Below are 17,249 nucleotides of genomic sequence, written 5' to 3'. Positions count from 1 at the left end.
CAAAAGTGGCTTTTTTTTTGCAGTTCTTCCCATAAGAAACTCTGATGTACTTATCCTCTTGTTTAGTTTTACATCTGGCCTTCCACATCTCTTTCTGTCCTTGTTAGAGCTAGTTGTCCTTTGTCTTTGATGACTGTACTGTACACCTTTGTTTGAAATCTTCAGTTTTTTGGCAATTTCAAGCATTGTATAGCCTTCATTCCTCAAAACAATGATTGACTGACGAGTTTCTAGAGAAAGCTGTTTCTTTTTTGCCAATTTTGACCTAATACTGACCTTAAGACATGCCAGTCTATTGCATACTGAGGCAACTCAAAAACAAACACAAAGACAATGTTAAGCTTCACTTCATGAACCAAATAGCTTTCAGCTGTGTTTGATATGATGGCAAGTGATTCTCTAGTAACAAATTAGAAATTTAACATGATTACTCAAGGATAAGGTGTTGGAGTGATGGCTGCTGGAAATGGGCCTGACTAGATTTTATCAAAAATGACTTTTTTCAAATAGTGATGGTGCTGTTTTTTACATCAGTAATGTCCTGACTATACTTTGTGATCAGTTGAATGCCACTTTGGTGAATTAAAGTACCAGTTTCCTTCCAAAACAGCAAAATATATATATTTGTTTTTTGTTTTTACTCCACTCACATCTAGGTACCTTTTTCGGAGTGGTAGTATTGAAACAAATGGTGACAAGTTTTACAACACAACAGTGGAGGGGCTTCCTTCTGATGTAAGTGTCATTCCACAGGAAACATTTCATAGACTTCCAAGATATATTACAAAGCATGCACTCCCAATCCCTGTGTATCTTTGTACATTCATGTCTGCATCTGATGTGTGTGTGTGTGCGTGCTATGTAAGATACATCGGGGCATGATGTCACTTAATGGGGTAAGTTGTCACAATGGAACCTGCGATTAAAGAACCTAATATGTAGGCTTTTCTTTTTTTTTTTTTTTTTTGCATAAATTAAAACGTGATAAATTGCCCCAACTGTACATTTATGAAAAAAATACTCTTGTTCTGAGAACACAGTTTAACTTCTACATTAAAATCTAGCATTATTACATAGTTAACCCTTGTCTTAATGTATGCCTTGTGGTTTTATTATATTCACTTGTTTACCCACAGAAAATAGATATTGGAATTTTAGTTTTGGAGGATTAAATTAAACAAAAAAAGTAACCCTTTAAGTGCAGATGGGCCTGCATGAAAAAACTAAAATTATCAAAATATTAATAACTACAGTCTTCTTGACCAGCACAAAATAGGTATCATTTTAATCTAAAAAGCTCTACTTTACAATGCATGTAGGCATTATGACCAAAACTGAACAAGTGCTTTGAAATTTGCTGACAAATCAGAAGTGTTCCATTTTGATAATTTATTTACATGTTATTGCAATGGGTAAAAACATCGAACTCATCGAAAAGCCATATGTCATATGTTGTTGGAAAGCTCTCAAAGAGTAGAATACAACTAAATCTAACATTATTATATAGTTGACACTTGTCTTAATGTATGTTTTGTGGTTTTATTATATTCACTTTTTTACCCACAACTACAGAAACAAATTCAATTCACAAAAAAATAAAGAAATTACAAGTATTTTAAACTAGGTGTTTGAAACCAATATACAAACCCTTTTCTAAAGAAAACACACATTTGAGAAATTGGACTTTTGACTCAGAACATAGTTACTGAGATATAGCCCTGGTAGTCTCTTAATATTATGTACTGCATTATATCAAAAGGTGCTTTGTTTGATGTCATATTTTCAGACTTTGCATTGTATGTTGGATGTATGTGACCTCACCCTTTCTCTCCTTCCTTTAATTTCATGTGCATTGACAGACCAAGCACCTGTCTAAGTAAACAGAAAGCTGACATCCAAATCTAAAACTATTTCTTTAACTTCTTTCAGAGCTTGTTTAAGCTAAATCCACCTTCAGACCTGCTGGACAAGGATTTTTGCATAGCCTTCCTGATATGTTAAAGGGATAGTTCACCCTCATGTCATTCCAAACACGCATGACTTGCTTTCTTATCAGAAACTCAAAAAGAGGAATTAGTAACGAATGTCCCATTGGTTGATTTCAATACAATGACAGTTAATAGTGAGTGACTCGCTTTTAAGCTTTAAAAAGCACTCAAAAGTGCCATAAAAGTCTTGTGTATCATATTAAAGTTTTCTGCTTTAGAAAAGATTTGAGGGTGAGTAAATGATGACAGATTTGTCATTTTTGGGTGAACTATTCCTTTAAGAAATGTCTTGTCTGTTTCATTCATTTGCACTGCGATATAAAGGGCTGACTAAGAAGCACATGTCTGTATATTTTTACAGAGCTCTGTGATAGAGAGTGTGGAGAGAGGAGAATTGCCCTGCTGTAAACCCTCAACCGATGGCTTTGTCGTGATAGGTATGCAACCAACATTTGTTTACTTTTTGTTTTTTTTCTTTCCTATATTACTGATTTGTAAAATTTTGCATAACTACAAGCATCTGAATAGCACCCATTCCTTTGATAATGAACTTGGGTTATTGATTTGTGGTCAAACGTCAGTTTGAATTTAATGACACACCAGCTTCTTGTCTAGTTTTATGAATATTAATGATCAAACAGGGCTATTTACTCTTGTCTCTCACTGATTAAAAAACGTGAGTGTGTTTATGGCCATTATCTGAGAACAGGATATGTGTAAGTGTGAAAACCAGTGTTTTCCAAGGAAAGTGAATAAGCAACATGGCTGTAGAACATGGTCATGCAATATACAATACTGTTTGCTTTGGAAGAAATTACATAACACGTTAAAGCTTTGTTTTTGTGAAGACGTCAAGAGGTTTCAGTGTGATTTAAGATAAGTCAATTTAATTACATGATATGCATATTTATTATTGGATTTATTAGCATAGCATATATCAATATTTGCTGAAAAAGCCTGAAAAGTCAGTTTTAGTTTTGTTTATTTTCGTATCATTAAACATAAGCAATCCATTTTGAAATCAAGTTGTCAATCTATCTGAGACAGACTAAAGCCGGCACCACACTAGCCGATTTTCCAGTGATTTTCAGATGTAAGCTTCATTAACATAATCGTCGGCCAGGCATAGGGAGACAAAGCGTGCATTAGGGTCTGCCAGTGGGAGATTGTTAATCACTTGACTGTCAGGGCTCCCTGCTGAGTTAATGGCTTCAGAAACTGATAAAAACAAAAAAACAAAACAAATCCAGCTCTGGGGGGTCTTGTGTTCTCGTCAAGTGACCAATGAGCTTCTTTTACTGAAGAACTGACAAGACGTCAAGCTGATCTGAAAATGTTCATTGCTCTCAGCTGCATATCATCGCATACTGATTGTAATCCAAAGTGATTCTGTCACCAAGCGTTTTTCCTGCACTAACATGACATCAGAAAACGGAGCCACAACAGTCTGTTTTTATTCAACGTTATTTCTTCATTCAGTAAAAGCTGCATATGGACATACGTGTTCTTCGGCAAGCCTTGAGGTGATAAATACACAGTCACACACTTTCACAAGGTAAAGTTATTCCATGAATCGCTTCCTAAGGGTGTTTTCACACCTGGATCGTTTGGAGCATTTGTTTCAGAACCTGGTCCGTTTTCTCCCATGGTTCAGTTCAGATGAACATGGCAATCGCACTCGAATGCACACCAAAACAATCGGTCCGAGACCACCTGGATGGAGAAGAAATCTGTAGGTCAGCTCATCACTGTAATTCATCATCAAAATGTCATTCATCAATGTGTGTGTGTGTGTGTGTGTGTGTGTGTAGGTTCTTTCAAGAATGGAATAGCTGAAGGAGATGTGGATGGGGCACTGCAAAAATTATCGGCCATACGACTCATGGTTTACTCCGATTCTGATGTCTGGGTTCTTCTCAGTGAGGTAAGCTGTTCATAACAGATAGCCGCACTTACAGTATATCATCTACAGTATATCCCATAACAGGCCTCACCTTCTCCGGGAATGACATGAACTAACAGTAACTTAATTACACTTAGTTTAAGGTTGTAAGGAAAGATGTGCTGTTAAGCATGTTCACCTCAGTTATGTGTTGCCGTAACACAGTAATGTAGTTTGATATCAACAAAAACCAGACCAGGTTTTTTGTTTGTTTTTTACATATCTCCAGAGGAATACACAAAGGCAAGTGCTTAGTTACCACAAACAAAGTAGGTGGTCATCAGTCTTCTGTGTGACAAACAAAACCAGTGTTGCACCAGTAGGGCTTGTTTGAACAGTTTGTTGTGTCTCATTAAAACTTTATGCAAATGTGGTTGAGCATTCTCCAGATAATCAGAGAGCTTCCAAAAGTGCACCTGATTTCCTTCACGTACAACAGTGGAACATTTTTAGCAATTTGATATCAGATTATTGGAGTTCCTCAAGACTACTTACAGGAATTAGTTCCTCCAAACATGAAAATTCTGTCCTTATTTACTTACAGTGCAATACAATTTACAAAAAAAGTCAGGGCAGTTCATGTTAACTTCTATTTACTTAGAAACCTGACCATATCATTTTTTTATTCATACAACTGTTCGGAGTTTGAAGCTGTCCACTTTCTTTAGTCAAGAACTCAACAAGACTCAACAAATGAAAGGACAAATTGTCTTTGTTTGTGAATGTACTATCTAATTTGCATTTGTTTCCTATGCAAAATTTTTGGAAATTATTTCCATCCATTGATTTAACAAGTTCTTTCATTCTTGTTCAATAAATTAAAAGGTCTTTTTAACAGTCTTTGCAACCTGTAACCCACTGACAGCCAGGTCAACTGTCAGTTTCATTTAAGTCTTGTTTGCAGCTGTGACACAGTATCTAAGGTTTGCTTAAAAGTCACGTCTCTCTCATTGACAGATCTTTATTAAAGTTTGATGAGCAGAGTGGAGAAATTTGAGCAGCATTGTGACCGGGACATTCAATACCTCGTGCGATGGACAACAGCGCACCCTGTTGTTCTGGACAGGAATCTAATTTCTGTGTGCCATTCATCTTGCTATGTGAATAATACTGAATACCAGGATGTTTCTCTCATAGAATTGGGTGGAAAAAAGTGTTTACATTGTCATTTTATTAATGTGGTCCATTAGGAGTCTTCGATTGTCTGTTTATTCATATTGTTTCCTAAATTATTTTTGTGAACTACAGTAAAATGCTCAGAGGGACCATGCACAATAGAGACCATGTTGTTATGGTATTGAACAGAACATTTGACTGAAATTTACATTTTTAAACCAATGTCACTGCACAGGTAATTCCAAATAAACGGCAAAAACATCTACTGTTTACAAACCAAACTTGTCATGGTATCATTATGTGTCCATTCCTGGTGATTGCATTTTTTTGTTTCATTCTATATATATATATATATATATGATTATGGGCGGCATATTAAGGGAGGGTTTTAGGGCAGTGCTGCGGTGCTTTTGGCCTGATGGTGGGAATGCGGATCTATTTCGATCTCGCTGCTCGAGGTCTGAGGCTATTGGCCCAGGATGACTAGTTGAAAGCCCCAGTCACACTGGCCCAATAGTGGAAAAGTGGCTTTTGATTAAACCGCTGGAGTTACGGATGGATTACTTTTATGCTGCCTTTATTTGATATTTGGACCTTCAGAATTCTGGCCACTATTTTCTTGCATTGTATGGACCTACAGAGCTGAGATATTCTTCTAAAAATCTTTGTGTTCAGCAGAAGAAAGTCATACACATCTGGGATGGCATGAGGGTGAGTAAATGATAAGAGAATTTTCATTTTTGGGTGAACTATCCCTTTAAAGGGGTCATGACATGAGGAATCAAATTTGCTTGATCTTTTGACATATAAGAGCTCATTGTACTATCAAAAGTCACTAAGTTTCAGAACTTAAAACTTCCTCTTCACTGCAAAAAGAGCATTTGTTGAAATCAAGCTGCCAAAACGACAAATTCTCTACTTCCTCCACATTGTGATGTCACACTGTGGAAGACATTAACGCCTACTTTATCTTATTACTTCCGTAGCCCCGCCCAGTAGCGGTGAGCAGTGAGATGACTTTGAGAGAGCAGGTCAGTCAAGAGCAGAGAGCCAATCAGAACAGTGGGAGTTTACTGTCAAGTCTTAAAGGAGAAGCAGCACCAAAACCGAGCGTTTCTGGTAGAGGTTCAGAATGAAGGTGGAAAATGATCATGTTTTACAAATATACAACAGTTTTTTTGTGCAAAAAAAAAAAAATAAAGAAACTTACCTAATCTTATGTGACCCTCAAGGAATACAATGAAATAATAATAAAAATGCATGTTATGACCCCTTTAACTGTATTAATATAATCATGAACTGCACAGAGCCAGCAGATGCAAAATTAATGACCTAACAGGGTGAATAGGAAAATGGACAATTTTTAAAATGCATAAACAGCAGGAGTGTAATTTAACCAGGCTGATGCATGAACACTGGGCAAAACATTGCATTAGTTGTAGGCAATTTACAAAGTGACAAAGAGAATTTGTGCCAAAATACCAAAGCGTTTGATTGGATATACGGCCTTTGCCATTGTCAACAAAAGACATGGTTGTTACATTTTATTATTTGTATTTAGCATTAATTCATGAATTTGTTTAGCATTGTTTTAACCAGCAGAGGTACACTGGTCTATGCCTATAGCAAAAATACTTCCAAAACATTAGAAATCTACAACATCACAATCCCCTGGCAGAGCATATACTCGATTTATGGCACGATTGTGAATTTTAAGCTGGGCTCGCCGTAGGTAATTGTTTCAGGAATTTTACTTCATATTCAATGCACATTTAGAAACTAGCCTGTCTCATTTGTCCTTCCGCACACCTTTGGTAACCCTGTGAAAGAGAGAGACAGACATTCAGATGCTTTTTCAAGATTAAAAACAAGGATGGAGGAGAGGAAGGCACTTGGATTAATGCTACTCTATGGGTGTCAGTTCCTCACTCCTCTGATCAAAGCAGATGGGTGATATTATCCACCAAAATCTGGTAGAACACCTCCAGACCCTGAGTCCCAGATGAGGTGAGGGGACTGAATGAAGAACTAATGCACAAGGTTCTAAAGAACCTAAACAGAAGGACCTCACTCACACTACAGCAATTCATATTTTCTTTATTAAAACAGGCATTTCCAGTGCCACGCAATGGTAAGATTCTACACATACAAACGACAATACTAGTTGATGATTTACAATATTTAAGGGCACAGACGTAATGCATGTCAGAAAACTTCCTTCTGTTGATAGCACCAAGAAAAGGGTCTAATAGATTTCATTCCCTGATCAGAATGACCTGAATTGTTTTCTACCAACTTGAGTACAATCAGCGCTGATACAGACAAACAAACAGCTCAGCGGGAGAGAGCAACTGTCATGGCATCACAGCTGTGCTCTACAAAGCAACAATACATAAGAAATTAAATAAAAAATAAATATGTATTACATTTTTAATTGAAATCTTAAATTAGCAACTTATTCAAAATGTCATACCCTTCTGAACATTAAAAAAAACTAGAATATGTAAACAACATTCCTATAAAGTCATAAGCATAATCTCTATGTATCTTCTTAAATTTTAGTATGTGAGAATATGTTGGTCACAGAAGATCACATTGAAATAAACACAAATAGTGATAATAAAAATTATGTAAACATTTACCATTTTAGTGGCATAGGGATCAAATGAATCCCAGTGGAAACTTGAACTTAGCTGATATGGCAAGGGTTTGACTGCGTGGGGTTGTGGGTCTACAGAAGGGGGTTTGGGACAGAGGGATGCTCTCTTACTTCCGTTTGCTCTTGGAGTCAGTGGTCTGAAAGACACTAGATGCTGACATGAGGTTCTCAATATACTGCCCAAGAACCTGATTCTCTGATTTTAACTTTAGATTTTCTTCTTTTACTGCATCCACTCGAGCCGAAAGGTCTACAGAGAAAAAGACGGCGAACTTAATATATAATTTGCATTGCAATGTTGTAATGTGATTTGAGATGATTAGTGGACACATACTCTCATAGTCACATGGTAGATCAAACTCCTACAAAGAGTGGCGCAATGACTAAAATTTGGAATGTAAAGTGGCCCCACGAAGTATTTAAAATGTCTGAATGTCATTGCATTAGAAAACAAAATATCAAACCAAGTGGCTTCTGCAAACAAATGATGCTGACCTGGGGCCCTATTTTAAGAGCACTAAAGGCTAAGCGCAGCACTATGTGTAAAGTCACACACGCAAAGTCAGTGGGCATGGCCATTAAGTTTTCGTGCAAGTATGCGCTAAGTCTAGGTGCAAGTGGGTTTGTCAAAATTGTGCGTGCAAAGCACTAATGGGCTGGGTCAAGTGTAATTTAATTCTGAGGTTCTTGCTATTATGTAGTCCATTCCCTGTCAAGCACCAGCGATATAAACCAAGACAGCGCATTCATAAGAAGTTGGTAGTGTAAAATGTACTATATGCAAAGAATTAGAAGAATAGAAATATGGACTTTTGTGTTCTTTTGTGCATTAACCACGTCCTTGTTGAATATCTGGCACATTGATAGTGACACACTCCTTTTATATGCATGGAAAATTGGTTCTCGTCTGAACTTGAATGTAGGCTCCTTTACATTACAGAGAATGTAAGCATTACTAATCTTATTGATCTACGGACACTTAAATCATGGCTAGAATTAACAATGATTTTATCAGCCTTATGGGTTAGGCTGTGGATCAAGAGATCTTTTTGTATGCACTTCACTTCTAACCATCGATTTTGCTTTAAAAATTAAGTTCATTTATTGAAACACGAAAAACAAACCAAAAATATCTCTAAATTAAAATTAAATTTCGAACGAAATGAAAATGTAATAAAAATAACGAAGTGGTAAAAAAAATCCTATATAACAACCAAACATTTGACCCTCTCCAACTTCTTCCACCAGCCTGTTTTGCAGTGACTTAAAAATCACTCCGCGACAACAGGTGGAAAAATACCATTGCAAATTAGATCACAAATACAATTGTTAAAATGAACACAATAATAATGATCATTGAAAAATAAACCAAGACCTCTAGAAAGTTTAACAAAAATCTCACACTTTTGTTTCATAAAATGGCAACAACTGCGATTGTCTGGGACATTATTTGATGTTCTCTTGTATTTTCAGAGTTTGGACATTAACTTTATTACCACCTGCTGGTGCATTCTCCAAACTGCAAATGAAGGAACTGAGTTTAAACTTTGCGCTGAAAACAGACCTGCTTTTGAAATGTCTTATAGCAATGACCCACTGTATTTCTCAGAGAAATAGCAAATTCCACTTTGCGCCACTTTATTAACAAACAATACACCCACAGTTTGCGTGCATACACCCACAGAAAGCGCAACCACTGCCATCCACACCCACTTGCGCTGGCACGATGACTGTCCTTAATTAGCACTCTCACAAAAATTAGACGAGGTGCTGCATCTACCGTGGACACGAAAATAGAGCTCCTGATGTCTAATAGACTGTGGCTCTTTTTGTGCATTTACAATGAAAGGGAACTGAAGCTTTTAGCTTTAAAAAAGGATTCAAAAGAACCATAAAAGTGGTCCATCTGACTACATTCCAAGTCTTCTGAAGCTATATGGCAGCTACTATAATTGCATGAAAAAGAACGACCAGCACTTGGGTGGCCAGACGTCCCGTTTTTCCCAGGACAGTCCTGTATTTCAGCACTTTTTCTAATGTCCCGACTTACTCTGAAAAAATTGTGTTTTGTACTGTATTTCCCCTTTCCTAAAATTTCTCTATCGCCTATGCGGCATTCTCAGTCACGTGAGTATTCTAATCAAAGGTAGCCAAGGATACGGCTTGTAAAACCAATAAAATCACACCATATTATTTGAAGTACATGATTGGATTAAACTATCCAATCACAATCCCCTATCAATAGACGTCTAGTTAGTGAACTGATTGAAGAGTCAGTTTGAAAGAGCACACAGATGAAATTGTAGCTGGAAAAATGTCAAGGAAGCATGCATGTACATTTAATCAGCATCTGTAACTGTTGTCACCTTGTACTTTTCGCTGGCAGCAATTTTTCTCAGTGGGTACTTGTCTTTCAAGAGTTTATCATAAAATGCAGAGCAGTCCAGTCCAAAATTAAGACGTACGAAAAGCATTGTCTTCATTGACTGTTACACTGAGTCGAGATTTATCCGGTGTCCATGCTGCATTCATTAATGAGTAATGACAACACACACTCCACAGATCCAGATGTCCCAGGCAGGCTTAAAACAAACTCCACGACCTTGGATAAGACTCTGAAGTTGGTGGTCTTGCTCTCCAGCTCACAAAAACGTCTGTCCATCTCTCAGACACGGACGTCTTGTTCATGTTCCACTCAGTCATGCGACGAGTGACAATGATTTTCACGCAAGCCCACTCGTCAAAGTATGCACGCAGACCATTGAAAATGTGTAGTATACTTTCAAGAACTGGACCAAGAGAGAGGAAACTTGTGTTGCCATGCTGCAGTAATTTCTGATAGTCCAGCTTTCGTACGTCTTAATTTTGGACTGGACTGCTCTGCATTTTATGATAAACTCTTGAAAGACAATCGCACACTGAGAAAAATTGCTGTCAGAGAAAAGTACAAGGTGACAACAGTTACAGATGCGGACGCACCCTCTACTTCTCATTGATTTGCACCTAGGTAAGGATACATCAATTTCATTTTTGCTGGGAGGGGGCTGTCCCGTTTTCCACAAGCAGGAATCTGGTTTTCAGATTTGAAAAGTGCTATACAAATAAAAATGACTTAATAAAAAAAAACTCCTTTGGTGTTCCTCGGGAGAAAGTTATACTGGTTTAGAACAACAAAAGAGTGTTGGCAGAAATGAAGGAATTGTCAAAATTTTAAATATTCCTTTAAACACGGGCATGTTTCCACTAAGTTTATCAAACAGAAAATGTTTAAATGCTTTTTGTCTGTTGTTTTATAATGTAAAACCAACTTATTTTGTGACAGGTTTTACTTTGTTTAAAATAAATGCCACTTGGTTTGATATCTTATTATTGATTGCAATCCATAAATTTTTAAGTGTGACTTAATACTCAGGCCAATAGTTGTATGAAATCTGTTTAATCACCCTCAAGAGTATTCTGCAGCTCAAGGACTTGGTTAATAAGTCTGGTCTTCTCCTCTAATTCCACTTGATTTTCCATGTCACCTGGAAGACAAACTAGAATTAAACATGTGACAATTGACTGTTGTGTCAGATACTCTAAAGCTGGGGTTTTCCAGGGGGCCGCAATGGGGTGACAGAGGGTCCGCAAAACTGTGACAAAATTAAAAGATTTTACAAAAATAAAAAAGGAAATTGGTACTTTAATTCACTAAAGTGGCATTCAACTGATCACAAAATATAGTCAGGACATTACTGATGTAAAAAACAGCATCACTATTTGAAAAAAGTCATTTTTGATCAAATCTAGACAGACCCCATTTCCAGCAGCCATCACTCCAATACCTTATCCTTGAGTAATCGTGCTAAATTGATCATTTGGTACTAGAAAATCACTTTCCATTATATCAAACACAGCTGAAAGATATTTGGTTCATTAAATGAAGCTTAACATTGTCTTTGTTTTTGAGTTGCCACAGTATGCAATAGACTGGTATGTCTTAAGGTCAATATTAGGTCAGAAATGGCAACAAAAAAAAAGAAACAGCTTTCTCTAGAAACTCGTCAGTCAATCATTGTTTTGAGGAATGAAGGCTATACAATGCTTGAAACTGAAGATTTCATACAAAGGTGTACACTACAGTCTTCAAAGACAAAGGACAACTAGCTCTAACAAGGACAGAAAGATGTGGAAGGCCAGATGTACAACTAAACAAGAGGATAAGTACATCAGAGTCTCTAGTTTGAGAAATATACACCTCACATGTCCTCAGCTGACAGCTTCATTGAATTCTACCCACTCAACACCAGTTTCATGTACAACAGTAAAGAGAAGACTCAGGGGTGCAGGCCTTATGGGAAGAAAAGCAAAGAAAAAGCCACTTTTGAAACAGAAAAACAAAAAGAAAAGGTTAGAGTGGGCAAAGAAACACGGACATTGGACAACAGATAATTGGAAAAGAGTGTTATGGATCTTAACCCCATTGAGCTTTTGTGGGATCAGTTAGACTGTAAGGTGCTTGAGGAGTGCCCGACAAAACAGCCACATCTATGGCAAGTGCTACAGGAAGTGTGGGGTGAAATGTCACCTGAGTATCTGGACAAACTGACAGCTAGAATGCCAAGGATCTGCGAAGCTGTCATTGATGCACGTGGACGATTTTTTTGATGAGAACTCTTTGAAGTAATTTAAGAAGTTCTGAACATTTTTTTCAAATTGTAATAGTAATTTTTCACATTATTAATGTCCTGACTATACTTTGTGATCAGTTGAATGCCACTTTGGTGAATAAAAATACCAATTTATTTCCATAAGAGCAAAATCTGTACATTATTCCAAACTTTTGGCCGCCAGTGTGTGTGTGTGTGTGTGTGTGTGTGTGTGTGTGTGTATGTATGTATATATATATATATATATATATATATATATATAAATAATGCAAAAACAATATATTTATGTATATAATATGCACAAAAAAAAAAAAAAAAACATTTGAAGTGTTCATTTCTCCTTCTTTACAATACATAGGCCTACATATATGTTCATGAATAGGTAACATATACATACTGAACATATAGTATTTATTGTCTACAATGTATTATTTTAATCGCCACCGTTGTTCGTGTAGCTTGCTCAGTGGTAGAACAGCACTATTTCCTGTAAAGCTGCTTTGGAACAATAATAATAAAAAAAAGCTACACAAAAATGAATATATAAATATAAAAAAAAAAAATCGAATATTCTAATATTGGGAAGAAAACAAACTAATATATATATACTTAGATTATTAAAATGTCATGCGCGTGCGCGCGCGCGCGTGTGTATATATATGTGTGTGTGTGTGTGTGTGTGTGTGTGTGTGTGTACATACACACATGACATTTGAATAATCTAAATTTTAGCCTCAGTACAATAAAAAATAAAAGCTAATTATTTCATTTCAGAAACAACATTGTCTTAATATCACTATTTTCCCCAGAGAGTATAAATGGGTGTACATAATATATATAAAAATGTATACTGTAGCTGCATTTATATTTTAGGAAGGGGGTCCCTCGCAAGGGAAACATCATATTTGGTAAGGCACAGATGGATGCACATGTCCCGTTTGAGAATTCTGCAACATTACCTCCACCCAGTGTCTTACCATCCATGTCGGGGTTCATGGTGAAATCCTCGTGTTCTTGTTTGAAATGCAGGGCTGACTCGAGTGGACACACTTCAGGATGAGTACAAAGCCTGATCGAAATGATAAAACATCACATTCAGAGATCATCACAATCAGACATTATTTCGCATTGCTATATGCTACATATCTGACTAAATCGCATTTTACAATTATTACAAAATTACAGTGCATTGTTTGTGTATTTGGACTGTTTAAATGATATATTTTGTGGATGACCTGAGGCAAAGTGCTCAGATGAAGAGTCAAATAATAATATTCTGGCTGTGAATGAGCTGCTAGCGAGTTTATCTGTCGTTAGCTGACACACAGCTGATTATGTAAACAAACCATACACCGCCCATAACGGTCCCATCTAAAGCACAACTCACGCCCATCATTTAAAAGTTAACTTATATAAATCTACAGGAAAAAGAAAATATATTTATGTCCTAAACTATGAAATGGAAAATTATACCGGCCGAAGAGATGTCTTCTACAGTTTGACGTCATGGATTATAAATTAAACCAAAAGGTTTTTAGCAAGTCAGTCCACTCGGCGGCCATTTTTGGAACGCTCTCGGGCAGCTATTTTTCTATGCAAACATGCCAGTGCAGCTCTTATCTATTTTAATGTGGAAAGATCGAGATCATCAAAACGGCTGGTCAAGGTTACGATCAAAGAACATATTTAAAACCAGCAGTAAAATCTGAAATCACTGGCATCATAAATTGTGCTTCCTTACCTCATATTACATGGCTTGTATCGCTAATGCGCATGCACATTCTCGAGTTGATTGACAGGCAATGTCTCTATCTCAAAGGTGATTGGCTCTTTTATCTGTAAGGCGGGACTTCCTTTATACATCATTTGACAGTTGGCTGCAGTTTTACTTTCTAATTTTTCCAATTCATTTTAATAGAAATGCCCGTCTCTGCTAAATATTCTCAGATTTAACCCATTACACGCCATTACGAATTCACTGAGAAACAGTGGTCAGAACTGAAATCACTGATAGATTTCTACGTTATTGACATTTCTCCAGTTCTGCCTGAAAAAATAAAAAAGTTAATTTATTTTTAGAGTTTTATACAGTATAGGCTATAGTAATAATAATAATTGCATATGACATTGGAATGTGAATGCTGGTCAAAATGTATTTACTTCCTTCTTTTTTATCTTTATTTATTTATTTATTTATTTATTTATTTATTTATTTTTTGCATTGCCCTCGTTTTAATTGCAGCTGCCAACAAGAGAGGTAATAGAATTATAGAACAGCAGTATTTATTTATTTTGCTCTATTGAATAGACTATATTCTATCTACAGGAATAGAATTATAGAGTAGCAGTATGTTTTTATTTTGCTCTATTGAATAGACTATTCTATCTACAGAAATAGAATTATAGAGTAGCAGTATGTATTTATTTTACTCTGTTGAATAGACTCTATTCTATCTACAGGAATAGAATTATAGAGTAGCAGTATTTATTTATTTTACTCTATTGAATAGACTCTATTCTATCTATAGGAATAGAATTATAGAGTAGCAGTATTTATTTATTTTGCTCTATTGAATAGACTCTATCTACAGAAATAGAATTATAGAGTAGCAGTATGTATTTATTTTGCTCTATTGTATAGACTCTATTCTATCTACAGGAATAGAATTATAGAGTAGCAGTATTTATTTATTTTGCTCTATTGTATAGAATCTATTCTATCTACAGAAATAGAATTATAGAGTAGCAGTATGTATTTATTTTGCTCTATTGTATAGACTCTATTCTATCTACAGGAATAGAATTATAGAGTAGCAGTATTTATTTATTTTGCTCTATTGTATAGAATCTATTCTATCTACAGAAATAGAATTATAGAGTAGCAGTATTTATTTATTTTGCTCTATTGTAGACTATTCTGTCTACAGAAATAGAATTATAGAGTAGCATTATTTATCTTATTTTACTCTGTTGAATAGACTCTATTCTATCTACAGGAATAGAATTATAGAGTAGCAGTATTTATTTATTTTACTCTATTGAATAGACTCTATTCTATCTACAGGAATAGAATTATAGAGTAGCAGTATTTATTTATTTTACTCTATTGAATAGACTCTATTCTATCTACAGGAATAGAATTATAGAGTAGCATTATTTATTTATTTTACTCTATTGAATAGACTCTATTCTATCTACAGGAATAGAATTATAGAGTAGCAGTATTTATTTATTTTACTCTATTGAATAGACTCCATTCTATCTTCAGAAATAGAATTATAGTGTAGCAGTATTTATTTATTTTACTCTATTGAATATACTTTATTCTGTCTACAGAAACAGAATTATAGAGAAGTATTTATTTTTATTTTACTCTATTAAATAGACTATTCTATCTGCAGAAATAGAATTATAGAGTAGCAGTATTTATTTAATTTACTCTATTAACTAGACTATTCTATCTACAGAAATAGAATTATAGAGTAGCAGTATTTATTTATTTTACTCTAACTACTGAATAGACTATCCTATCTGCAGAAATAGAATTATAGAGTAGCAGTATTTATTTTATTCTATTGAATAGACTCTATTATATCTACAGAAATAGAATTATAGAGTAGCAGTATTTATTTATTCTGCTCTATTTGAATAGACTATATTCTATCTACAGAAACAGAATTATAGAGAAGTATTTATTTTTATTTTACTCTATTAAATAGACTATTCTATCTACAGAAATAGAATTATAGAGTAGCAGTATTTATTTATTTTGCTCTATTGTAGACTATTCTGTCTACAGAAATAGAATTATAGAGAAGTATTTTTTATTTATTTTACTCTATTGTATAGACTCTATTCTATCTACAGAAATAGAATTATAGAGTAGCAATATTTATTTATTTTACTCTATTAACTAGACTATTCTATCTACAGAAATAGAATTATAGAATAGCATTATTTATTTATTTTACTCTTAACTGTTGAATAGACTCCATTCTATCTTCAGAAATAGAATTATAGTGTAGCAGTATTTATTTATTTTACTCTATTGAATATACTTTATTCTGTCTACAGAAACAGAATTATAGAGAAGTATTTATTTATTTTACTCTATTAAATAGACTATTCTATCTACAAAAATAGAATTATAGAGTAGCATTTTTTATTTATTTTACTCTATTGTATAGACTCTATTCTATCTACAGAAATAGAATTATAGAGTAGCAGTATTTATTTTACTCTATTGAATAGACTATTCTATCTACAGAAATAGAAATATAGAGTAGCAGTATTTATTTATTTTACTCTATTGTATAGACTCGATTCTATGTGCAGAAATAGAATTATTGAGTAGCAGTATTTATTTATTTTGCTCTGTTTGAATAGACTATATTCTATCTACAGAAACAGAATTATAGAGAAGTATTTATTTATTTTACTCTATTAACTAGACTCTATTCTATCTACAGAAATAGAATTATAGAGTAGCAGTTTTTATTTTATTCTATTGAATAGACTATTCTATCTACAGAAATAGAATTATAGAGTAGCAGTATTTATTTATTTTACTCTTAACTATTGAATAGACTATTCTATCTACAGAAATAGAATTATAGAGTAGCATTATTTATTTATTTTACTCTTAACTATTGAATAGACTATTCTATCTACAGAAATAGAATTATAGAGTAGCAGTATTTATTTTATTCTACTGAATAGACTCTATTCTATCTGCAGAAATAGAATTATAGTAGCAGTATTTATTTATTTTGCTCTATTTGAATAGACTCTATTCTATCTACAGAAATAGAATTATAGAGTAGCAGTATTTATTTTATTCTATTGAATAGACTCTATTATATCTACAGAAATAGAATTACAGTAGCAGTATTTAT

At 34.6% G+C, this 17,249-nt stretch overlaps 2 protein-coding genes across 7 annotated transcripts in view; one reads left to right on the top strand and one right to left on the bottom strand.

Annotated features, from left to right (window-relative positions):
- Nucleotides 1-6,257, top strand: part of LOC127417658 (alpha-1,3-mannosyl-glycoprotein 4-beta-N-acetylglucosaminyltransferase B-like) — a 34,926-nt gene extending 28,669 nt beyond the window's left edge. Inside the window, exons 12-15 of one of the 2 annotated variants that reach the window (XM_051657739.1) lie at nucleotides 657-735; nucleotides 2,350-2,425; nucleotides 3,800-3,912; nucleotides 4,888-6,257. In XM_051657739.1, the coding sequence (XP_051513699.1) occupies nucleotides 657-735; nucleotides 2,350-2,425; nucleotides 3,800-3,912; nucleotides 4,888-4,905 (286 nt within the window). In that variant the 3' untranslated portion in view covers nucleotides 4,906-6,257. Of the gene's footprint in view, nucleotides 1-656; nucleotides 736-2,349; nucleotides 2,809-3,799; nucleotides 3,913-4,887 lie in introns of those variants that run through there. The other variant, XM_051657738.1, reaches the window with a different exon arrangement.
- On the bottom strand, nucleotides 2,954-14,169 carry scocb (short coiled-coil protein b). Of its 5 annotated transcripts, XR_007893302.1 has the most exons (6): nucleotides 13,828-13,986; nucleotides 13,332-13,423; nucleotides 11,149-11,229; nucleotides 7,689-7,955; nucleotides 6,257-6,866; nucleotides 2,954-3,701 (listed from the first exon to the last, which is right to left on the bottom strand). XR_007893302.1 is itself a non-coding variant. In XM_051657744.1 (4 exons), the coding sequence occupies exons 1-4, from the start codon at nucleotides 13,860-13,862 to the stop codon at nucleotides 7,813-7,815; spliced, it is 351 nt and encodes a 116-aa protein (XP_051513704.1). In that variant the 5' UTR covers nucleotides 13,863-13,986; the 3' UTR covers nucleotides 6,896-7,812. The 5 variants fall into 5 exon arrangements, 3 of the variants coding, with proteins under 3 accessions (XP_051513704.1, XP_051513705.1, XP_051513706.1); XR_007893303.1 differs by lacking the exon at nucleotides 6,257-6,866; XM_051657744.1 differs by lacking the exons at nucleotides 2,954-3,701; nucleotides 6,257-6,866 and having other exon boundaries at nucleotides 6,896-7,955.
- Between the last annotated feature and the right edge of the window lie 3,080 nt (nucleotides 14,170-17,249).

The sequence above is a fragment of the Myxocyprinus asiaticus genome, chromosome 27 (assembly GCF_019703515.2).
Source record: "Myxocyprinus asiaticus isolate MX2 ecotype Aquarium Trade chromosome 27, UBuf_Myxa_2, whole genome shotgun sequence".
NCBI lineage: Eukaryota > Metazoa > Chordata > Actinopteri > Cypriniformes > Catostomidae > Myxocyprinus > Myxocyprinus asiaticus.
This window is presented reverse-complemented; position numbering and strand designations above follow the sequence as displayed.

What these genes read in the sequence shown, in the direction of transcription:
- scocb (XM_051657744.1), bottom strand. Translation starts at nt 13,862, where the DNA reads ATGACGTCAAACTGTAGAAGACATCTCTTCGGCCG. An exon ending in AGAAGACATCTCTTCGGCCG is followed by an intron (nt 13,424 to 13,827) that starts GTATAATTTTCC and finishes CATTTCGATCAG; the next exon opens with GCTTTGTACTCATCCTGAAG. An exon ending in CATGAACCCCGACATGGATG is followed by an intron (nt 11,230 to 13,331) that starts GTAAGACACTGG and finishes TTTGTCTTCCAG; the next exon opens with GTGACATGGAAAATCAAGTG.